Source organism: Somniosus microcephalus, chromosome 7, assembly GCF_052327205.1.
Source record: "Somniosus microcephalus isolate GS21.2 chromosome 7, FLI_Smic_1.0, whole genome shotgun sequence".
NCBI classification, from domain to species: Eukaryota; Metazoa; Chordata; class Chondrichthyes; order Squaliformes; family Somniosidae; genus Somniosus; species Somniosus microcephalus.
Window position 1 is genome coordinate 236,381,355 of NC_140993.1, and position 25,754 is coordinate 236,407,108.

The window sequence follows — 25,754 nt, forward strand, 5'->3', positions numbered from 1 at the left end:
ATGTCAAATCAGATACAGGAAGCGAAATAGAGAGAGAGGAAAAAAATTGGATTAAGAAAGAGAGAAAGAGAACTAGAAAGGAAAATAATTTTTTTTTTTTTTTTTTAAATTGTGACGATTCGAAGTTCGCTGGGAATCTCTTTCTCGCCACAAGTTGCTGGCTAATTTGCACATTAATAACAACGTGCGTTGTTCACATGTCGTTACATTTTTCAGTAAATTCTGGCCCATTGGATTGAACAAAACTAGTCTTACCTCTCTTTTCTTTCCAGCATCCTGGAAAGTTTTCAGTTGCTGGTACTGCTCCTGAGTAGGACTGGTCCAGCCTCTCTCCAGCTCGTACGTAGCCTGAAATTGGAAGGTGGGGGGGGGGGGGGGGGCGGTGGGAAGAGAGGGAAGAAAAATAATAAAATTCCTGCTGCTTATTATATTGTAGTATTTCCAGAGGTGATTTGCTGTAAACTTTTAGTAGAAGTGAAGTGAAATTCTACTTCAGCTATAATTCAATTACACAACCAACAAACCGATGACAAATAATGAACCCCTCATTTTGATTACAAGGCAGTATTCCCATTAAGGGCTTCAAATAATGTCATAACTGAAAAGTTGATCTTGAGCAGTTCGTAACCATCATCTAAACATCATGGCTAAGAGCTTCTGCCTTGAGCGCAATCGGCGATCTGGGTGCAAATTGCGCTAGTTTTTCCAGAAGTGTTTATCATCTCAAGTTTCCGCTCAAACTAATTTGCATATTGCCAAACATAAAATCTGCCATAAACCAGCGCAATCGGGCAGTGCATTAAAAAATATTCCTCGATACATTTAAGACCATTAACCTGGTGTTGTTTTATTAACACAGCTAATAATTGGTTTATCATAAAAAATAAGCATTTTTAATAAGTGTGTCTAGTTCACCACCCATGAGTAACCTGATTTTAAATAACTGAATAAAACTATCTAACCATTTACTAGTTTCATTGGTGCACATTAGTCAGTTTTTAGTAAATTAAAAAAATATTTAAAAGCTTATAAAAAGGTGCCTATTAGTATCCTTGCGCCTAAAAGAAGCAGCTTAATTTTAAAGAGCCTCCCCGAAGGCCCGCAAACGGGTGCTATTAGCGGAAACTCGCCGCGGTGATTAATTCGATCCGGGGGGGGAGCCCGTGGCCAGTTCTGTGGGTGGGGCCGGCTTCCAACGCGATTATTTTTTAAACGGGCGCAAGAAATCGCAGAAACTCTATCTGCACTGTGTAATGATATCAGCAAATAGTGATGTTATTTGCCTGTTTGATTATCATGCCTTACCAGCATAGTTGCATGTATTGATTGCTTATGCCTGACCAGCAGAGGTCATGTGAGAGACAAGCAGAGGAGTTTAGTTTCAGTTTCGCTTTAGATGGATTTCTAACATGATGTCTCCTGTAAATGCTGTTGAACTGAGTTGAACAAACTTTGGATTAAAAGACATTCTCTCTCATAAATGTCTCATCATTGAACCCACAAAGAAATCAATACACACTGAACATAATTTGCGCTTAAAATCCCACGAGCTTTTCGCGCTGGTTTGGCCATTTCGGGCGAAGGCACTGAAAAAAAAAAACCAGCACAACTTAGCGGAAACTCTTGCCCCTCGAGATGGTGGCCTTGCATGAGTGTTGGAAACATATATTGCATAAATTCTTACATCTTTATGCAGTTCCCGTCAAATTTTTCCAATTATAAATTCCCAGGTCCACATGTATAATGGAAACTGTCAATGCAAAGTTGTCACAGTGTAATTACACCTGGCTGCCAGTGGAGGTGCTGGAGGAGGGAGGAAGAGGTGCGATTGCAACACGACAGTGTACACAATCAGTCTCTGTTACAAATGTGGTTATTGACATTTATGGTGGGAAAGGCTGACAGGAAGTGCGCACGGATGATAGATTCTAAAATATATCTACCCGCACACACACACACACACACACACACACACACACACAATGAAGCTCACAAAGGCAGCTTCATTCCAATTTAATTTGTTTTGCTCGAGTGGAAGTTATACAAATAAGTATAGATATGGATGATCCAACATTTTATGTATACAGTGGAGTATCTTCCTGCTTTATACTCCTGTCTACTTTTTTTGCTAAGTTAGCAAAAAGTGGTAAATATATCCCATGATATCTACTCCTGATAAAAAATGGACCAGTCATCTACATGACAATTGGTGGGAGTTGAATGATGTAGGTTGCAATGTTAGATTGCTGCCCTGCAATTTTGACATTTGGAGTCGGAAAAAAATCTCCTGGCTTTATCTTTTTAGCAACGTTATTGAAGGTTAGTCACCTGTTGCAGAAGATTGAAGAAGGTTCGTAAGATTCATAATACTACATCAACATAAGATCGAGGAACAGCATCTCATCTTTCGATTAGACACTTTACAGCCTTCTGGACTCGACACGGAGTTCCAACAATTTCAGACCAGAACCTCGGCCCCTACTTTATCAGATGACAGCTGTTGACGATTCTTCTCTTCCCATTTACACCTCTTCTAGACTCATCGTTTGCTTTTTCACTTGTCCCATTACCATCTCCTTTTGCCTCGCACCATCATCCCTTTTGTCATTTAATCTCTCCTGCCTTCCAACCTATCACAGACCTTCCCTTTTGTTCTTTTCTTCCCTCCCCCCTTTCTCTTCCCCCGCACTGACTTAAAACTTGTTACATCTCTAACTTTTTCCAGTTCTGCTGAAAGTTCTAGTTCATTGCCCCGAAACGTTAACTCTGTTTCTCTCTCCAGAGATGCTGCCTGACCTGCTGAGTATATAATACAAACAGAAAATGCTGGAAATAATGTGCCTGGTCTGTGGAACAGACTTGGTAGGCTGAATGCCCTTTTGTTCTATACTTCTCATATTCAATCGGAGTTCACTCAGCTAGTTACATTCACACCGAGCATTTACTATACTACAGTACTACTGATGTCCGCAGAAATCTATTTCCCTTACCTGGCTATACAATAGCGTGACACCACCACTACTTTCCATAAGCATTTTATCCTCCAAGGGATCCAAGTAACTGAGAAGAAAGGAAATATAATCTCGTTAATTTGGTTAAAAAGACTGGAAACCACCTCAATTGCAAGACACGTCTGCAAACACAAAATAAACTTGGCTCATTCATTGAATTTAATGCACTGACTCTGGTATTCCAAAAAGGTCCAGATGTTGACATTTTGCCCTTAGATATGGTATTGCAATCATGCATAAAAGTGCCCATTCAGGCAGCGGTTTGTGAAGAAACAATGCAGATTTACATACAAGTCCCGTTTGTTTCTACATTTTGTTTCCACAGATTTTCTTCCTATGATCCCCCCCCCCCCCCATTTTGATTCTTTTGAGCTCTGCTTTACTTTTAATTTTTCCTTAAGCGGCATAGATCCTACTTAAATGGAGGCTCTAGGAATAGCCTTCTTCCTACATCGAGCCCATTAACTTACAATAGATCTCCCCAATCCTCCTCAGAACACAAAAGAACCAAGCCATCATCATCAGCAAGGCTAGGGGCAGAGCGCTGCAAGCTTATGGAGAGCAAAAGCAGAGAGTCAGGGCTGGCTAAAGATGGTAAATATTTTGGCAGCAACAAGGCTTCCCATAGCCCTTCCCAAGGAGGAGCTTTCTCAAAGGAGCAAAGACTCACTACATAGGGATTTCTCAATAGGCAGGAAAGAATCCTCCGAACAGAATAGAAAACGGCATTTATTGATTATCATTTCCTGTGGATTATCTTTGAGGGTAATAAATGCAGAGATTCCTAGGAGAGGTCTTCCATTGTGCGTGTAGAAATAGTTATTGTGTACATCAGATGGTTCAGCTGGTTAAAGCAGCAATTAGCTGGACCACATTGACCAGAAGATTGTAGGTTTGGGTGCTGGTCTGTGCTGAGTTAGCTAATTTTAGGTGACAGTACTACAATTGGGTTCAGTGCCGCTACTCTGTGAAGCTGGGGTGGGTGGTGGGTGGTGGGGGGCGAGAATCAGACAAGGTTCCTGATTAATAACTGCTGGAAAATGGACATGTGAAGACGTTAGGCGAGAACAGGCTTGGGCATGGCTGCAATGGCCTAAAATGAACAAATAGTCTGGTAACACCTATTGTTTTGACTCGCAGATGGATAATCGCCACTAAAACAAGATTCGAGAGGGTGCCTGTGAAACCAGATCCCAGCGAGAGTCAATTCTGTCAGGAAGGGAGGAGTGGAGGAAACAATTTTTTTATAAAAGGACATCAACAGGACAAGTACCATCTGGATCCATCTTTTACCAAAGTTTCACAATACTTGGAGAACTATTTTTTTTAAATGTTAGATACCAACCACAGGTCTGATCTTCCTCATTCTTTGAGTGTAATTCAACTCCATTGCTCCTCCCTTCCAGTTCCTCGGTTCTCTTTTGGGCTGTCTGGATCTTGGACCTGGAAGGTTGCCTAAATTGTTTTGATACTTTGCTGGTTATTTCCGGCAACTCTTTACTTATGTGCCAAGGAGAAATTTCTTTGTGAAGGAAAGGTTTACAGAGAAACCTGTAATTATTTCCAATCAGTGGAAGTTTCACTGGGCTGCACACTGCATCCAATGTCAAGGACAACTGCGTTATATCTAGCTGCATACACTGCCCATAGGAACAGGAGTAGGCCATTCAGCCCCTCGAGCCTGTTCCGCCATTCAATGAGACCATGGCTGATCTGTATCCTAACTCCATCCACCTGCCTTGGCTCCATATTGCTTAATAACCTTGGCTAGCAACAAATCTAATTGAGCTAGCAGAGTGAAGAAGAAAAATTACAACCAAACACAGCAAGACAAAATTATTCGAGTAATTCTATTGGTCGGTTTGTGAACAATAAATTTTGGGGGGGGGGGGGGCAGCGCAGGGGGTGGAATGGAGGGATTTGATTACTTGATTTGCGGGACCTTCCTTCCTCATTTATCTACTTTTAATTTGTATACATTTAATCAATTGGCTAGTTCACTGGTAGCTTAACAGAAAGGAAATTAGAAAAGTTAATTATGATTTGTGCCCTACAGACAAGTGACACATACAGACACACACTCAGATGTTGTACTGGAGCAAAAGCAGATGTGGGAATGAGAATTTTCGTGAAACAGAGAGTGAAGCATTCTGAGTTAATAAGGACATGAAGAACAGATGAATTTTAATGATCTGCATTTCACTTTGTCAGTAAATACTGCAAGTATTCCAGCAAAAAGTATAAAAGTAATTACTGAAGCACCAAAATGCAAACGGTTCCATTTGGCTTATTAAGCCATGGACAAGGCTGACTGGCAGTGAATCAGACTGAAACCTTTGGATAATGTTTATTCTCTCAGTCACTAGGGCAGTTTTCACAGGTTCTTCCAGACACCAGGGCAGGGGGTAGTCTCTTCCCACCCCAACCCCAAGGGACTTCTGGGGGCTGATTGCTCAGAATCTTAGCTACCATTTTGTACTGAAAGCATTGAAAAGTCGAGCAGCTTTGGTCAACAGTAGGGTCCCCAACCATCCCAGAATAGGGGATCCCTCCCCCGAGCGCTGCCTCCAGCAGCCCGGGAGATGTGGAATTAAACTTCCCGGAACTTGTCGCATAAGAGCTGCTGGTGTAAAACCACGAGCAAAGATATTCAACTACAGGAAGACCAATCTTCATAAGGTGAATGCAATAACATTTGTAGAAATTGAGTGATCAGAATGTCACGTGATCGGACCTCCAGGAATGCCTCCAACCAGCGTTGGAAACCCTAGTCAGCAGATCACTTTCAAATCCTTCACAGCCAGTTTCTGACTCCAATATTACATAGGATATACAGCACAAACAGGCCATTTGGCCCAACCAGTCCATGCTGGCACTTATACTCCACTCGAGCCTCCTCCTGTCTTTCCTCATCTAAATCTATCAGCGTAACCCGCTATTCCCTTCTCCCTCATATGCTTGTCCAGCCTCCCCTTAAATGCATCTGTACTATTCGCTTCAACCACTCCCTGTGGTACAGGAAACTTTCTGGTATCCGGCACAGACGGGACCGAGCTGGTGCCGTTAGATCAAAACTGCCATAGAAACCAGCGCTAATGTTAAAACATAGAGCTCAGAGCTCCGTGTGAAGCAACAAACCCTGTTGCTTAGCAACAGCTTCAAAACAGTCGGCGCAGCTTGCAAGCGTCTAGCTGAAGCTGTTGCTTAGCTACAGAGATGCTTGCAGAGCCAGGAATGGAGAAAAGAAGCAACGAAAAGAAAAAAAATCTGAACCGACTCCTGAATTTTGCCGGTAGATAGAGCTTTCCGGACATTTAACCTCCGGATAAACGAAAGTTTCCTGTAGCGAGTTCCACATTCTCACCACTCTCTGGGTAAAGAACTTCCTTCTGAATTCCCTATTGGATTTCTTGGTGACTATCTTATATTGATGGCCTCTAGTTATGCTCTTCCCCACAAGTGGAAACATTGGGCCATATTTTCCGATCGGAGGTTTCCCGCGTGCGGAGGCCTCCAATCTGGAAAAAAATCTACGCACTTACCTGAGGGCTCCAGAGGTGCGTATAGTTCCAATGCTGGGCCTCTCCAAACTCCAAATGCGCAGGACCCTACATATCCCAGAGGCGCATGCGCTTCGCAAGCATCCCTGGGATCACGTGGGCCATGGGGAGCTAATAGGAGAAGGGAATCTCCCTTCATACACTTGACAGACCTGTCAAATATATGAATGGAGATCAATGAAAAACCATAGTAAAACTTTAAATACATTTATAAAAACCATCACCTTTTTAAAATTAGTTGAAATTACAATAAATTAAATATTTTAAACCAAAATTTTATTTTTTGAAAAAAATTAAAGTATTTTTTTACAGGGCTAAAAATAAACTTACCTTTTTTAAAAAAAAAAAGTATTTTAAAATGATAAATGACTGAAAATGTTGTTGTAACTTTTTTTCAACTCTTATCCTGGTAAAAGCAAGCCTTTACCATGCGTAAGAATTGTAAGGGTTTTCTGCGGGCGGAGGGTCTCCAGAAAGCGGAACTATCTGCCCGCAGAGGCCCTTCTCCAGGGCAGGCATCCGATCTGTCAAGAGTATTCTTGACAGATCGGAAATGCCGGTTTTCAGTGCATGTGCTGTGCATGCCTGAACCGGCATTTCCGATGTCCCTACAGGTGTGTACACAGCCCGTACCCACCCGTAGGGATCGGAATATCCGGGCCATTCTCTCTGTATCCACTATCAAAACCTTTCATAATTTTAAAAACCTCTATTAGGTCACCCCTCAGCCTGCTCTTTTCAAGAGAAAAAACCCAGCCTGTTCAACCTTTCCGGATATGTATACCCTCGCATTTCTGGTATCATCCTTGTAAATCTCTGCACACTCTCCAGTGCCTCTATATCCTTTTTATAATATGGCGACCCGAACTGCACGCAGTACTCCAAGTGTAGTCTAACCAAGTTTCGATACAGGTTTATCATAACTTCCCTACTTTTCAATTCTATCCCTCTAGAACTAAACCCTAGTGCTTGTTTTTTTTTTTTATGGCCTTGCTAACCTGTGTCTCTACTTTAGTGATTTGTGTATTTGTACTCCGAGATCCCTTTGTTCCTCTACCCCACCTAGGCTCGCACCCTCCAAGTGATGTGACCTCCCTATTCTTCCTACCAAAATGTAATACCTCACTTATCGGTGTTGAACTTCATTTGCTAATTATATGCCCATTCTGCAAGTTTATTAACGTCCTCCTGTAATTTGTTGCAGTCCTCCTCAGTATTGATTATCCCCCCAAATTTAGAAATTGTGTTTTTGATTCCAAAGTCTAAATTGTTAATGGAAATTGTGAACAGCAGTGGTCCCAGCACTGATCCTTGTGGAACACCACTACCCACTTTTTTTTATTTTGAATGCACCTCTCATTACTCATCTCATCATCCAATGTCATGTCCACCTGTTCTATTTCCCTGGTAAATACCAAAGCGAAATGATGATTTAATATTTCTCCCATCTTCCTATCGTTACCTGTGGTATTGTCCTGTCTATCCATTAATGGCCCTATTCCCATCTCAACCTTCCTTTTTTTAATTGATGTGCCTGTAAAATATTTTACTATTTTGTTTTATGTTCCTTGATAACTTAATTTCATAGTTTCTCTTTGCCTTCCTAATTGTTTTTTTGACTTCTCTCCTAATCCCGTCGTATTCTCTCTTATCATGCATGCCTAAGAACATAAGAACACAAGAAATAGGAGCAGGAATAGGCCATACGGCCCCTCGAGCCTGCTCTGCCATTCAATAAGATCATGGCTCCTCTGCTGTCTACAGGAAACTCTTTTTTATCCGACACCGACGTGGTGCCGGTTCATCAAAAATTCCGGATAACCGAGAGCTATAGTAAAAGATATGGAGAGTGGAGAGCTCCGTATAAAGCAACAAACCCTGTTGCTTAGCAACAGTCGCAGAACAATGGCCACAAGTTCCAAGCGTCTCTGTAGCTTAGCAACAGCTGCAGCCACACCCGATTGCACAGCAACAGATCGAGGAAGGCAAGTAATATGAAGTAAAACTTACCTGAACCTACTCCTGAATTTTGCCAGTTAACCGAGATTTCCGGTTATTTTAGGTGCTGGTAAATCGAGAGTTTCCTGTATATACTTAATGTATGCCTCTTTCCTTACCCTAAATTGTTTGATTTTGTCTTTATTAATCCATGGAGTCTCAGTGTTATATCTGTTCTTTCCTTTTAGTGAAATATATTTTTCCTGCACTCTGTTGAACACAGTTTTAAATGTTTTCCATTGTCGTTCTACATCATTGTTTGCCAATATTGTTGCCTTTTTTTTTTATCTTCCTAAGTGCTATTCTCAGCCCCTCAAAATCAGCTTTTCTCCAATTTATTAACCTGGTCTTTGTCATACTTATATCCTTCTCTATTATCATCTTAAAGTGTATTATATTATGGTCACTATTGCCTATATGTTCCCCTACTTTTACTTCTCTTATCTGCTCTGGCTCATTCCCCATAACTAGATCCAATAGAGAATCCTTCCTTGTTGGGCTTTTTACATATTGGGTTAGGAAGGAGTCCTGTAGACATGTAGGAACTCCATTCTCTTATCCCCTTTACCTACCTCTTCTGTCCAATTAATATCGGTATAGTTGCATATGATCTCAAGGGTGATGGCTTATGCAAATTCAACCTGAAAAACTAGTGACAGTAGGACAGGCGCTTAAAACTTAATCCAGATCAATACTGCTTCAGGGAGGGATTGGATCTGATTGGAGTCTTTCCTTCTACATGGTGAGGCAGTGGCAGCTAAGTCTGGGGCATCGCCCAATGCCAACGACTTGGGTGGCGGAGGCTGAAGACTGAAAGTCCAAACCAGCTATTTGAAATATCTATTTAATTATTTGCAAAGCAGATCAATCGTGCTCTCTTTTTTTAAATCAATACTTTAAATGAATCAAATTGCTTTTAATTATGTAAGCCTCAATGGTTCTCTGAACGAAGTGAAGCTGGGCGCATCATATGGAGTATGCCTGACTCCTGTGGTGGAACAAGGTACAACCTTGAAAACAGCCTCCATATTTCTTTGGCCCACAAAGAAAATGGACATCAAACACTCCAAAGTAAAGTTGACCAAAAAATGAAACTTAAAAAAATTATATAAATAACTTTATACTTATGGACCAGTATTTTATGCAAACAAGGCAGACCAGTCACTCCCATCAAACAGTGCATCTGAAGTGAAAGTTTGCTTTTTTTTGGCTTGCATTTTTTGGTGGATTATTGTGCTCAAGATCAGGATCATCAGTGATGGGGAATGGAGATATTCCTGCAACATACATCACCTATAACCATGGCACAAACATTGCTTTACATTTTTATGGATGGATTCAATGTTTCAGATTCTGCTACAGAAATTCAAATCTAACTCAACATTTCTAAATCCCTTTTTTCGCTTCTTCATTTTACTTCCTTATTATCAAGCACATCTGCGTTACTTCTCCTTTTCAGTTTATTCTTCAAGTTTCTTTTTGTGCTGTTGGTGGACTTCTACGTATTAAATTGGAATAGACTAATTGATAAAACTATATTGGGAGAGGTCAGAATTCACACCGTTGACATTTGGATCTCCCATACGGATTTATGGTAATTTATTTAATGCTGCACGGTATTAATTCAACCTAATGTCCACACAAGCCTTTAGGAAATTCCAAAATCGATTCCCCTCATAAATCAAATACAAAGTTTCATAAAATTATGACAATGATTAAAAACAGATACTAAAACAAGCAGTTAGGAAATGGAGGGTGTACAAATATCATAAGGAGTGTTACATAAAGCACTGTTTAGATCAGTTAATGATCTGCACATGTTTCTAGAACCTCTCATCACAATGTCTCCACTGTAATAAATAGTGATGTACACCTCGGTGAACACTCATAGCCACCATTTATTGAATTAGTTCAGAAAAAAAAAAGAGCACAAACTGGAATCTTCCTTACCAAGCACTGGACTTGAACTAATCCTCGGTCACAATTCAACTGCTTTCCCCAATCAGCGAGTGGGTAAATCCAATGCACCATAGAGGTTCAATCCCTGATCTGTGCTAGATTAACTAAATAGCAGTCTTCGATTAACCAAGGAAGGGTGCTGAAGTAGGTTCAAGCGATAATGGCTCGGATTTTGTGGTCAGCGGCAGACGAATGGCGCTCACCATTCATTACACTTACACACAGATATTCTGTGGGCTTTTTCACTGCGACTTGTTAATTAGTGAGTCAAAACAGCGCGTCTCCTTAACCAATCAGCCTGAAGAATCCTTACATAAGAAATAGGAGCAGCAGTAGGCCATTCGGCCCCCTCGAGCCTGCTCCGCCATTCGATAAGATCATGGCTGATCTTCTACCTCATCTCCACTTTCCTGCACTATCCCCATATCCCTTGGTTCCCTTAATATTCAAAAATCTATCGATCTCTATCTTGAATATACTCAACGACTGAGCCTCCACAGCCCTCTGCGGTAGAGAATTCCAAAGATTCACCACCCTCCAAGTGAAGAAATTTCTCATCTCAGTCCTAAATGGCCGACCCTTTATTCTGAGACTGTGACCCCTGGTTCTAGACTCCCCAGCCAGGGGAAACATCCTCCCTGCACCTACCCTGTCAAGCCCTGCAAGAATTTTGCATGTTTCAATGATATCATCTCTCATTCTTCTAAACTCTAAAGAATATAGCCGAGTGAGACACGCAGATTCTAAACCAGAAAGTGTCAGTTAGAATATTTAATTCAATGCCAAATCATTTGCAGAAGTCTCCAACATTCATTAAAATCTGAAGGAATGAGACTCCACATTTTTAAAAAGTAAATTTTCAGTCCCAGAAAGGTTGTTTGGCAGTAATTAAGACTTAACACACCGTTAAAAATTCACTTCCACTTGAATGGACACGCCCTAACTTTCTCTGGCATGTTTAGTGGGCAAGTACTGCAACTTCACACCCTTCATGTGTTTGAATGCCGAGTCGCTCAACGAGATACCAGCACAGCGGAGCTTCTGGAGGAGCAGGGCAGCAACTTCCTCATTTCCGCATTTAACTGCTGTCCAATTTGCTCCCGAATGAGCACTGATAGCCTCACTGTTATTCTTACTGCAAAATTCGGGCCATAATTAGATTAGGAGAAGGAATCAAGGGGATGGGCGAGAAGGAATCGAGGGGATGGGCGAGAAGGAATCGAGGGGATGGGCGAGAAGGTGGGGGTAGTCTATCAAAACTTGAATGGTTTTGTTGGGCCCAATGGTCTTTCCCCACTAAAAATTCACCTCAGTCAAATTGAAAACTTCAAGCCTCCAAAACTATCCAATATAAAATTATACAGATCCTGCTATTAGCAAACTTAATATTCAGGTCAGTTTGCTGCTTTTAATAACAACAGAATACCTTTATTGCGCATCTCTGTAGAATCCCTTCGGTTATTTTTCCTAATTTAGGTTTCTCCATGCCACTCTTCAGCCAAGAGAGCAAGCAAGTGTCCAGCTCACAATGGTGGTCTACAGCCAGGTGTGCCGAGGTATAGTTAGTGATTAGATAACTAATTTCTGATGTTCTTTCCTACTTGTAGCAAAACAACTTGTTTTCACCCAGGCGAGATTGGGAATTCGTAGTATGGACAAGGATTCCAAATTGCCAGTTTCTAACACACACTGCTTAAAACGATCAACTGGGACTGGCTGGTGAAAAAAATGATTAAGTGCTAATTTAAAAGTGCACGCTGGCAGAATAATTGACAAGTTAGATTTAATTGCAATTTGCAGAAATCCATGTAGCACGTAGTACAGTGACAGCTGTCAGTCATGTGATAGACAGTCAGGTTCAATAACACCATTGCCTCAGCTAAGATTAGTTAACTCAGCATAGACTGGGGATCAAACGCAGGACATTGCTGGTCTGTGCTTTAACCAGTCTGGTTTAATAATACCGGCACCTAAACAGAGACCAGCCAACTCAACAATGAACGCAGACTGAACCTGGAACAATTCTGGTTTGTCTGTCTCAGCCACTCACTGCTTTGTGCAGCTGAGTCAGTCATCAGGGAAGCAGAGAAAAGCAAATTTGATTTCGAAATTCTGTGCCCCAATGATACTATTGCACCAACTTGCGAGTGCAAGACAGTCTCCCCTCTGGGGCCAAAGCAGTGTTGCCCTTCGGGTGACTTGTCAGGAAGCCCAATTGAGTAACACGTAAAAGGACACTCCCCTCACCCGCTCATCTTTTAGATTTGAATAATGGAATCTAAATATTTTTTAAATGTCACTTACTTAATTATTAAAATCCCTTTTATTAGCTGTTTTCTCCTCAATTCAAGGCCTCGGGCATCATTCCCTGGCTTTGGTTTTGGGCAAGTGACCTGCTTCCGGGCCTAATAGTGTCTGAGATTCAAACACAGGGGCACTTTGAGAGTCACAGTTCTCATAGCTCACTTTTCTCTACATTTAATTAGACTGTGTTAGCAGGGTTAGCTCACTTTTCTCTACACTATTAGACTGTGTTAGCAGGGTTAGCTCACTTTTCTCTACACTATTAGACTGTGTTAGCAGGGTTAGCTCACTTTTCTCTACACTATTAGACTGTGTTAGCAGGGTTTATGACAGCTACTGAAATCGTTTTGACTGAAACAAGAACCTCTTGATGATAGCAAGCAGTTTCCTGAAAAGAGCCCTCACCAAGGGGCCATGGTGACTAGGTTAACCAGACATACAAAGCTAACAAGTTGGTTTAGCTACACAGGGATGAAAATAGCTAACTTGCAACCAATATTTAAGGTTACCGGACCATATTTAGGGAAAAGTCGATTGGCTTTTTCCATAAACACATACAAATCTTTTTTGTGGGGGATGAAACATGACCTTCCTCTTCTACAGTGTATAAAGAGTTAGGTAGAGCAAATCCAATGTAGCCAGTAAGGAGGACAGAATAGAGAGAGAAAAGTTCAAGTTGTCCCTCTAGTGCAGACCTTGTACAGTGCAAGAAAGGTTCAGACTGGCTAAAAGCCTCAAGTTGTGGATGAGTATGCAGTGATAAATTTGCATTCTTTTTTGCAACTGCACTTGAAAAATCAAGAAACTGAACCTAAATGGTGCTATTTGCATTCTCTCTGACTGGTTGCAGCTCATGTCAGTCATGCCAAGTGCTTTCCCATAGCAGTCATGAGCGATTGATGTTTTCTTTCAAGTCCCACACTATTTCCTATACGGTGAGGTTCAACAGGTGCCATGCTGTTATTGTGGCCCCAGTAGGAGATCACCCATTCTCTAGTCTCCTTCAAATGATCTGCGTTACTCCCACTGCACAGAGAGAAGCGAGAAATCGGGCGAGAGTGATCGAGCAAGATGCAGGGCGGGCGAGACCGAGAGCGCGCGGGAGCGAGATCGAGGGCGGGAGAGAGAGAGCGGGAGCGAGATCGAGGGCGGGCGAGAGAGAGAGAGAGAGCGGGAGCGAGATCGAGGGCGGGCGAGAGAGAGAGAGCGGGAGCGAGATCGAGGGCGGGCGAGAGAGAGCGCGGGAGCGAGATCGAGGGCGGGCGAGAGAGAGAGGGCGGGCGAGAGAGAGAGAGCGGGAGCGAGATCGAGGGCGGGCGAGAGAGAGAGAGCGGGAGCGAGATCGAGGGCGGGCGAGAGAGAGCGGGAGCGAGATCGAGGGCGGGCGAGAGAGAGCGGGAGCGAGATCGAGGGCGGGCGAGAGAGAGCGGGAGCGAGATCGAGGGCGGGCGAGAGAGAGCGGGAGCGAGATCGAGGGCGGGCGAGAGAGAGCGCGAGCGAGATCGAGGGCGGGCGAGAGAGAGCGCGAGCGAGATCGAGGGCGGGCGAGAGAGAGCGCGAGCGAGATCGAGGGCAGGCGAGAGAGAGAGCGAGCAAGGTCGAGGGCAGGCGAGAGAGAGCGCGCGCGCGAGTGAGATAGAGCGCGCGAGCAGGAGATCGAGGGCGGGCAAGAGAGCACGAAAGAGAGAGAGAGAGCGAGATCGAGGGCGGGCGAGAGAGAGGGCACGCGAGCGAGATTGAGGGCAGGCGAGAAAGAGAGAGAGAGAGAGCGAGAGCGCGAGCGAGATCAAGATCGAGGGCAGGCGAGAGAGAGCGAGCAAGGTCGAGGGCAGGCGAGAGAGAGAGAGAGAGAGAGAGAGCAAGAGAGAGCGCGAGCGAGATCGAGGGCGGGCGAGAGAGAGCGCGAGCGAGATCGAGGGCAGGCGAGAGAGAGAGCGAGCAAGGTCGAGGGCAGGCGAGAGAGAGCGCGCGCGCGAGTGAGATAGAGCGCGCGAGCAGGAGATCGAGGGCGGGCAAGAGAGCACGAAAGAGAGAGAGAGAGAGAGAGAGAGAGAGCGAGATCGAGGGCGGGCGAGAGAGAGGGCACGCGAGCGAGATTGAGGGCAGGCGAGAAAGAGAGAGAGAGAGCGAGAGCGAGATCAAGATCGAGGGCAGGCGAGAGAGAGCGAGCAAGGTCGAGGGCAGGCGAGAGAGAGAGAGAGCAAGAGAGAGCGCGAGCGAGATAGAGGGCGGGCGAGAGAGAGAGAGAGAGAGAGAGAGGCGGGCGAGAGAGAGAGCGCATGAGACCGAGGGCGGGTGAGAGAGCAAGGTTGAGGGCAGGCGAGAGAGAGAGAGCGCGCATGAGATCGAGGGCGGGTGAGATAGAGTGCGAGTGAGCAACAATGCAGCGTTCCCATAGTCCTTCATTGATGTGTTAGCCTAGATTACATGCTAAAAATCCCTGAAGTGCGGCTTGAACCCACTACCTTCTGAAGTATGGGTGAGAGTGCTCCATCTGAGCCAAGCTGACACTTAAGAATGTAATTCAAATGTTCCAGAACAGAATGAGCATCTGTCGTTGCTGGGGTTCAGGGGTCTCAGATAGACTGCAACAGGGAGGCAAGAGGTGACCGGTGAATTAGTAGCAATTTACATCCACTTCACTAATTGGTCAAATTGTCACCCATCAACCAACAGGGACTGATTGCCAACTTAAACATCCTCAATCCACAACCATAAGGCAAAACCATAAAGAACAGGGATGACAGCATTGGCTGATAAAATGCATCTGTTAAATAAGGACATTTGGAACGAACTTGAAAAGAACAAAATTCCAGGCATTAACAAACGAACACTGGCTTTCAACTAAGCCCGACATGAAATGAATAGAAATAGATAGCAGATGCTTGGCAATAACGCATGTTATGAAACACAATGTACAGACAGTAAGGAAACTGTGTAGCAACAAGCCAAACAATATGGTAACATCCAAAAGGTGCTTGGGTGTTGCTACAGCACATCCTTTCTGAAATAAAAACCATAAAATGATTCAAGCCCAATACAAAAGCCAGTTTGTAACGAGAAAATTTGCTAAGTTTAAACAACCTATATTTTTCCACTGATAAAATTGCTATTCACTTCACATTCTATCAAATTCCTGGAAAATAAGGCATCTAGCATCACACAACCCTTCTCTCTTCTCTTTGACTTTCCTCCCCCACAGTTTATGAAGCTGGCTGCTCGAGACTCTCAGACTACCTCGGAACACATGCCAGCAACGAAATACCAAGCGCAGATAGAACGTCCGTTGTTTTGCAGTCAATTCACAAGTAAATGTGTTGACACAGGGAAGTTTGCCTGTAAATTGTGCCAAAGCTCTGGGAACCAATTTCAAGCATTTTCAATTTAAGTTGAAACTAGTTCACTCTACCGTGTCAATTTTCTTCCACCCTGAAGCAGCCTACACTGAACTTTGAACAGAAAATACACACCCTCAAAAGAAACGTCCCTGTAGTGTTCAGTAAATATCTTGCATCATTATTCTGGAGTTACTTAGCATGAGTCATACGGGTACAGTCAGACGTGACGCTACAATTTTTAATTTAAGACAGGAAAATGACGAGACAAAAAGAAAACACATTTTGTTCACAGGTTGACTCAAACAACTGTCAGAAAAAGAAACACGTCGGTCAACGATGTTCATGCTTTTTGTCTTCACAGGCCCCACAGTCCAGGTCATGGAGGTCCAAAGGGCACTTATAAAGTTTAAATCCATGTACCTATTGTAATTTGCTTTATCTCAAATAGGCCGATGCTAACAGAGCTTGGTTTTAGAATTTAGCTAGCAACAAGGCAAAAGTACTAAAATAACCTTGTCCAAACTCTCGGGCCACAAAATCCAAACAGGACAAACCAACAAATAAGAAATATGAGAGTCAGAGACTTGCGTTGCCTGGGATTCTGAAGCTACATCCCCACATGGCCCACTAGGCTGCAGTTTGGTCATCCCTGACTTGGACACTTTCATACCTATTCATGGCTTTTTAAACTGTTCAATGTCACATTCTCTGAGGTTTACCCTTCCCTCCCCAATCTTTAAGTGGCAGAAGAACCGGATGGAGATGGAGACAAGTGTAACGAGGACTGATGTCTCACAATTAACCCTGGTGGTCGCTGGATACAGTCTCCCAGAATTTCTGAAGCGGATCTTCAGCAGAACCGCCCAAGGAACATCATAAACGACCGTACTCAGCCAGTTGTCATTTCCTCCGGGAGTTCTGACAATCTCCCTCCCGCCTGCGGAAATTCCAGGTGAATTCCTTTGTAATTCTTTGTGAGAAACCATCCAAAGGCTTCTGGCTTCAAAAATAGCTCTTCAACATGATTAACATTGAAGGCATAACTCTACTTCTAAAGGCACAGGTTTTCAAACGGAGCTTCCTGGACTCTAAGGAATCTACAAGGAGATTCCCAAGGTCATCCAGTATCTTGTTTCTCTTGTACTTGTTGATTTACTTGCACATTACTTACGTTACTGTATTTTCTGTAATATAGCACTGCTATTGAACCCATTCCTTTGGGTACCTGATAATATTTTTCAGAAATTAGGAAAATTGTCCACTGGCAATGAGTCAATATTCGCAGTGGTCCACCACACAGAAAAGTTGAAAGCCATTGCTCCAAGACAACACCATAAAGAACTGAAGAGTTCAATCCCCTCCGTATATAATTTAATTTAAACCACTTTTAACCCACAACACTTTCTCCCTCTCAAGACAACAACTTGTATTTATATAGCACCTTTAACAAAGTAAAACTTCCAAAGGGGCTTCACAGGAGCATAACCAGACAGAAATTGACACGGAGCCAAAGGAGACATTAGGACAGGTGACCAAACACTAGGTAAGAGAGATCGCTTTTAAGGAGCATCTTAAAAGGAGAGTGAGGTGGAGAGGCAGAGAGGTTAGGAGAAGGAATTCCTGAGTTTATGGCCTAGATGACAGAAGGCCCAGCCGTCAATGGTGGGCCGAAGGAAGTGGAGGATGCACAAGAGTCTACAGTTGGAGGAATGCAGAGTTCTTGGACAGATGTATGACTGGAGGAGGTTACAGAGATAGGGGGGGGGCGAGGCCAGAGAGAGATCTGAACACAAGAATGAGAATTTTAACATTGAGGCATGGCTGGACCGGGAGCCAATGTAGGTCAGTGATCACAGGAGTGATGCGTGAACAGGACTTGGTGCAAGTTAGGATATGGGCAGCAGAGTTTTGGATGAGCTTTAAGTTTACAGAGAGTGGAAGATGGAAGGCCAGCCAGGGGAGCGTTGGAATAGTCGAGTCTAGAGGTAACAACGGCATGGATAAGGCTGCATCAGCAGATGAGCTGAGGCGGGTGATGTTATGGAGGTGGAAGTAGGCTGTCCTTGTGATGGAGAGGATATGGGGTCGGAAGCTCTGCTCAGGGTCAAAGGCTGCAAACGGTTTGGCTCAGCCTGAGACAGTGGCCAGGGTGGGGGATGGAGACGGTGGAGGGGACCAAAGACAATGGCTTCAGACTTCCCAATGTTTAAACGTTTAAAAATGTTTTAAATTTTAATGTTTAAAGACAAATGATGCTGTACCGACAGTTACCCCAAGATTACTACAAAACTCAGCCTCCAGTTAAAACATGTTCCCTATAAACACACAGTAAATGTTCACATGGCAGCTGTTGATGATTCTGCCATTCCATTTACATCTCTTCTCGACTCATCTTTTGTTTCTTTACTTGTCCCATTACCATCTCCTTTTGCTTTGTACTATCATCCCTTTTATCATTTAACTCTCCTGCCTTCCACCCTATCACAGACCTTCCTTTGTTCTTTTGTCCCCTCCCCCCTTTCCCTGCCCCTACACTTGCTTAAAATCGGTTACATCTCTAACTTTTTCCAACTCTGATGAAAGGTCATCCACCTGAAACGTTATTTTCCCAATGTCAGATGTCGTATACAAATTACCTGTATCTAGTCATGTTTAAAACATGTCTACATATACTTTCAATGAGTCTCTTTAGGTTTAAATTTTGGTCTTTAAGGATATCTTTGCTCTTTCCAATCTTGGAGTTTATTTCTGACCTTTTAGGCGATGGAAGCACAATTTCACTGCATGACTCAGTCACCGATTCTTCAACTGTGCAGTGTCTTCTTCAACTACGACCTTCTTTACGTCAGGCAATTTATTAAGACCTGATAGAACAGGCAAGTGCAATGTGGTTCATCGCAATAATAAAAAAGACATCTTCTGATTTCTGTTTGAAAGTTCTAACAAAATGTTCTACCTCTCTATTTCAATTGGGATGATAAAAGGTGAAGAAAAAAATTACATATTAAAAATTCTTGGGATATAAAAGTGAGTGCCACTGTTTGGAATCTGTCCTTCTGGTAAACCAGGAGGATGAAGAAAAACAATTCTCAGTCCATTACTAGTGGTTGTTGAATGGTGGACATGGAAGGAATATGGGGCACTTGAAGTCACCTGGATAGCATCCACCAAAAAATAAATCTAATTCATAAGCATTCCTACAAAAATCAATAGAAATCTGTCACCATGGTCTTGAAGGCCAAATCAGTAATTAGTTAGCCTCGTAACAGGTTAAGATTCAGGTGCTTAATAAGATTGACACTCGCATAAAGCCTGGTCAATAGCAGAATCCAAACTTAGCCACCGAACATGCATATTAGCTAGGGCTATCATTCACACCATATCAGAATGTTCTCATGTTAATTCACCAATACCTGACCTTAATTTGAACTGGTATGATAACTCATAATCCTAACAGCAGGCAGCCTTCTTCCAATTAATTCATCCTTTTCCACTTAAGAGTTTCACCTCTACTGTTCAATTATTCTTCGTTGTTCAACTTTAAGTGAGATGCCAAATTTGTTATGAAAGTTCGTCTCCAAATGTAGCTCGACAGATTTTATCGAGTGTTACTGGAAGGATTTACAACTGAACAATGTTTAAAACAGTATCACGTCAAAAAGTAGCTTCACATCAAAAAATAGCTTCCCAGACTTATTGGTTGATGTTGTACCTTTCCGGGGGAACTGAAGTAATCCATCAGAATTAGCATTCTACTTCTTAGATCTATGCTTAAAGTAGTAATAAATTGACAACTGCATAGTCAATCTTAGCAGTCTAAAAGCTGTTTGATATGGAATACATCTTTTTGGCCCCACTGTCATCTTAACCAGCTCATGATCAGTTATCAAAAGAAACATTCCACTAGACAGATATTAGGATTTCAGTAGACCAAATGTACAGCACTCCTTTTCAAATCGGAGAACAGCTCAATGCAATTGCTATTGGTCTTTGCTTCAGCCCCGTTGAAAATATGCAATATGTCACCACCCAATTCATAAGGAGGTGAGGTCAGAGTGACTGCCCTAGACATCAAGGCAGCATTTGACCAAGTGTGGCATCAAGGAGCCCTAGTAAAACTGAAGTCAATGGGAATCAGAGTGGAAAACTCTTCACTGGCTGGAGTCATACCAAGCACAAAAAAAGATGGTTGCGCTGGTTGAAGGTCAATCATCACAGCCCCAGGACATCGCTGCAGGAGTTCCTCGGGGCAGTGTCCTAGGTCCAACCATCATCAGCTGCTTCATCAATGACCGTCCCTCCAACAGAAGGTCAGAAATGGGGATGTTTGCTGATGACTGCACAGTGTTCAGTGCCATTCACAACTTCTCAGATAATGAAGCAGTCCATGCCTGTATGCAACAAGACCGGGACGACGTTCAGGCTTGGGCTGAGAAGTGGCAGGCAACATTTGCGCCACAGAAGTGCCAGGCAATGACTATCTCCAACAAGCGAGAGTCTAACCACTGCCCCTTGACATTCAATGGCATTACCATCACCGAATCCCCCACCATCAACATCCTGGGCGGTCACCATTGACCAGAATCTTAACTGGACCAGCCACACAAATACTGTGGCAACAAGAGCAGGTTAGAGGCTAGGTATTCTGCGGCGGGTGTCTCACCTCCTGACTCCCGAAAGCCTTTCCAACATCTACAAGGCACAATTAAGGAGTGTGATGTAATACTCTCCACTTGCCTGGATGAGTGCAGCTCCAACACCACTCAAGAAGCTCGACACCATCCAGGACAAAGCAGCCCATCCACCCCCTTCAACATTCATTCCCTCCACCACCGGCGCACTGTGGCTGCAGTGTACACCATCTATAAGATGCACTGCAGCAACTCGCCATGGCTTCTTCAGCAGCACCTCCCAAACCCGCGACCTCTATCACCTAGAAGGACAAGGGCAGCAGGCGCATGGGAACACCACCATCTCCAAGTCACACACCATCCTGACTTGGAAGTATATCGCCGATCAGTCATCATCGCTGGGTCAAAATCCCGGAACTTCCTCCCTAACAGCACTGTGGGAGTACCTTCACCACACAGACTGCAGCGGTTCAAGAAGACGGCTCACCACCACCTTCTCAAGGGCAAGGGATGGGCAATAAATGCTGGCCTTGCCAGCGATGCCCACATCCCATAAACGAATAAAAAAAGGGAGGATTCCACCACAAGGGCAGCACGGTGGCATAGTGGTTAGCACTGTTGCCTCACAGCGCCAGGGACCCGGGTTCAAATCCGGCCTCAGGTGACTGTGTGGAGTTTGCACATTCTCCCCGTGTTTGCGTGGGTTTTCTCCGGGTGCTCCGGTTTCCTCCCACAGTCCAAAGATGTGCGGGTTAGGTTGATTGGCTATGATAAATTGACCCTTAGTGTTAGGGGGATTAAATACGTGGGGTTACGGGGATAGGGTGGGATATGTGTTGGTGTAGGGGTTGCGGAAATCGGGTGGGATATGTGTCGGTGCAGGCTCGATGGGCTGAAATGGCCTCTATCTGCACTGTGGGGTTTCTGTGATTCTGTGAAGTGGTCACTTCGGTAGAATCACAGTGAATCAAAACATCAGCCGAGACCACCAGTTGTTTTAACTGTTGAAAACCAACCTTACACTCACCAATCCAATTCTGTGGCACATCTTCGGAAGCAAAGAGCTGATGAGGGTGGCGCTGTTGTTATTTGGCAAACAGACCTCTACCTTGCGGAGGCTGAATACTAACTCTCAGACACCTCCTCCTACCTCCCCTTGACCACGACCCCACCATTGAACATCAAGCCATCATTTCCCAGACAGTCACTGACCTCATCTCCTCTGGAGATCTATCCCCACGACTTCCAACCTCACAGACCCCAACCCCGCTTCTACCTCCTTTCCAAGATCCGCAAACAGGACTGCCCTGGTAGATCCATCATTTCAGCCTTTTCTTGCCCCAAGGAATTTATTTCTTCTTATCTCCTTGTCCATTCTCTTCCGACCTGCATCCGCGACTCTTCCGACGCCCTCTGCCACTAACAGTTTCCAGTCCCGAACTGTCTCCTTTTCACCGTGGATATCCAATCCCTCGACACCTCCATTCCCCATCAGGACAGCCTGAGGGCCGTGCGGCTTTCTGCCGGTCCTGCGCAACCCGGGACAGGCTTTTGCAATGTTAGTTGCGCCCTTAAAGGGGCTGCACACCCAATAAAAATGACGGGGAACATTGCTGAGGGCTATCTGCTTCCTCCTTGAACGGAGGCCTAACCAGTCCCAATCCACCACCCTCCTCTGCCTGACTGAACTTGTTCTTGCATTGAACAACATCTCCTTTGACTGCTTTCACTTCCTCCAAATAAATGAGGTCACTGTGGGATCCCATATGGGTCCTAGCTATGCCTGCCTTTTCATGGGATACATGGAACATTCTTTGTTCCAGTCCTAAACAGATCCCCTCCCTCACCACTTTTTCCAGTACATTGATGACTATCGGTGCAGTTTCCTGTTCTCGCCCCGAACTGGAAGATTTAAACAACTTTGTTTCCAACTTCCACCCCTCCCTCGCCTTCATATGGTCCATCTCCGACTCTTCCTTCCCTTTCTCGACTTCTCTATCATAATTTCTGGGGATAGGCTGCCAACCAATATCCACTATAAGCCCACTGACCCCTACAGCTAACTTGATTACACTTCCTCCCACCGCACTTCCTGCTAGGGCTCTATTCCATTCTCCAGTTTCTCCATCTCCATCACATTGGTTCTGAAGAGGACACCTTACATACCAGTTCTTCTGATATGTCTTCCTTTTTCCTCAACCAAGGATTCCCCTCCATCGTGGTTGACAGGGCCCTCGACTGTGTGCGTCCCATTTCCCACACTTCTGCCCTCACCCCTTCCCCTCCCTCCTAGAACCACGATACAGTCCCCCTTGTTCTCATCTCCCACCCCACCAGCTTCCAGATTCAATGGGTCATCCTCCACCACATCCAGTGTAATGCCACCACTAAACAATCTTCCCCTCCCCTCCCCTTTCAGCATTCCAAAAGGGACTATTCCAACAGCGACACATTGGTCTATTCTTCCATCACCCCCAACACCCGCTCCCCCTCCAACGGCACTGTCCTGTGCATCTCCATAGATGCTGCCTGACCGTCTGGTTAATAGATTGGAGAAAAGCTGATTTTGAGGGGTTGAGAATAGAACTTGGGGAAAAAAATGGGCAACAATATTGTAGAACAGCAATGGGAAACATTTAAAACGGTGTTCAACAGAGTGCAGGAAAAATATATTCCGCTAAAAGGAAAGAACAAACTAAACAATAATGAGACTCCATGGTTGAATAAAGCCATAAGGGAACAATTGAGGGTAAGGAAAGCGGCATACGTTAAGTACATAGACAGCAGGGGAGTGCATGATAAGGGAGAATACGAAAAGATTAGGAGAGAAGTCAAAAAAACAATTAGGGAGGCAAAGAGGAACTATGAAGTTAAATTATCAAGAAACATAAAACAAAATAGTAAAATATTTTATAGGCACATCAATAAAAAATAGGAAGGTTGGGAAGGGAATAGAGCCATTAAGGGATAGACAGGATAATACCACAGGTAATGATAGAGAGATGGCAGAAATATTAAATAATTATTTTGCTTCAGTATTTACCAGGGAGATAGAACAGGTGGACACGACATTGGATGATGAGATTAATAATGAGATAAGTGCATCCAAAATTAAAAAGGAGATATATTAAATAAACTAATCAGAGGATAAAACCCTGGATTGCATCCATGCATTTAAAAGAATCTAGGGGAGAGATAGCAGAGGCATTGCTACGCATCTATATATATAAAGCGGCTCTTCTGTCTGTCCCGATGTCTGTCTGTCTGTCCGCCTGGTCTCTATGCGTTTGGAAGTTACAGAGCGTACCGACGCGCGCGTCACTTCAAAAGAAAGCTTGTGATTCCGGACCGGTTATAGGCCTATTTACGTTTCGGCCGGACAAAAATCCCGCCCGCGGTATCCCAAAAACGTTCAGCGTTCCGCTCATTAGCATCTCATTAGCGACCGTGTGACGTCGAGGTCTTCCTACAGTTGAGTGTCGAGTGACTCGACCATTGACCAATCCTACGCTTCGGTGACCTGACCGGTCGACCAATCGGTGCGTGTGTGGGCGGGCCTTATCCTTCTGAACCGAGGTGAGTGGCCGCCATCTTGATTTTCCACGATTTTTTCCCCCACACATTCTGTGTGTTAGGGAACTAAGGTAAATATTTCAATTATGTGTTAGGCAATTAATTAACAATTTATTTGAGTTTTATATTGTGTTTAGCAACCCCCCCCCCCCCCTCCTCCTCACCCTCGCGCAGGGGGGACTCGGGGCCTGAAGCTGAAAAAATTTCTCTCTCTCTCTTTCCTCTCTCTCTCTCCTTCTCCTCTTCCCTCTCTCTCCTTCTCCTCTTCCCTCTCTCCTCTTCCCTCTCTGTCTCTCTCTACTTCCCCCTCTCAGGTGTCGCGGACGGAGCGCGGGCGCGCCGCCCGAAGTTTCCCGCTCGCTAACGGCCTTGCCGGCTCCCGCGGGCCGCTCGCACTCACCGCGCATGCGCCGCCCGCACTCACCACGCATGCGCCGCCCGCGCCGCCCGCCCGCACGCAGCGGCCGTCCATCAGCCGCGCGATACGCGGGGGACCTCAGCAACGGCACCGGACCTCAGGTGCTAGGCAGGGGGAGGGGCCGGAGAGAGGGACAGAGGGGAGTGGGGGAGCGGGGGGGAGAGAGAGGGGAGGGAGGGAGAGAGGGGAGGGAGAGAGGGGAGGGAGAGAGGGGAGGGAGAGAGGGGAGGGAGAGAGGGGAGGGAGAGAGGGGAGGGAGAGAGGGGAGGGAGAGAGGGGAGGGAGAGAGGGGAGGGAGAGATAGGACAGGGAGAGGACATGACAGGGAGAGGGGGGACACACAGGGGCAGGGAGACCAAACGCCCCAAAATTGCCCTCGCACCCCAAAATTGCCCTCGCAATGGGGCTCGCTAGGCAGGGGGAGGGGCCGGAGAGAGGGACAGAGGGGAGTGGGGGAGGGGTGGGGGGGGAGGGAGGGGAGGGGAGGGAGGGAGAGAGGGGGGGATAGGACAGGGAGAGGACATGACAGGGAGAGGGGGGACACACAGGGGCAGGGAGACCAAACGCCCCAAAATTGCCCTCGCAACGCAGGGCTCCCCAGCTAGTATTTAATAATCCGTTAGAAAAAGGTGTAGTACCAGAGGATTGGCGGATAGCTAATGTAATACTGATATTTAAGAAGGGAGATAGAACATGTCAGGGAATTATAGACCAGTCAGCTTAACATTGACGGTAGGAAAAATAATGGAATCCCTACTAAAAGAAGAAAAAAAGAACATCTAGAAACCAAAAATGATAATGAATAGTCAACATGGATTTCAAAAGGGAAACCTGATTGAATTTTTTGAAGAGGTAACAGAGAGAGCAGACAATGGTAATGCAGTAGATGTAATTTATCTGTTTTTTCAAAAGGCCTTCGATAAGGTACCCCATAATAGACTAACGAACAAGGTCAGAGAATG

The 25,754-nt window shown here is 44.7% G+C and overlaps 1 protein-coding gene across 1 annotated transcript in view; it reads right to left on the minus strand.

Annotated features, from left to right (window-relative positions):
- Positions 1-25,754, minus strand: part of LOC147115160 (sorting nexin-31-like) — a 101,878-nt gene that overhangs the window by 21,205 nt on the left and 54,919 nt on the right. The window contains 2 exon segments of the mRNA XM_085993462.1: positions 256-348; positions 2,991-3,060. Of these exon segments, the coding sequence (XP_085849588.1) occupies positions 256-348; positions 2,991-3,060 (163 nt within the window).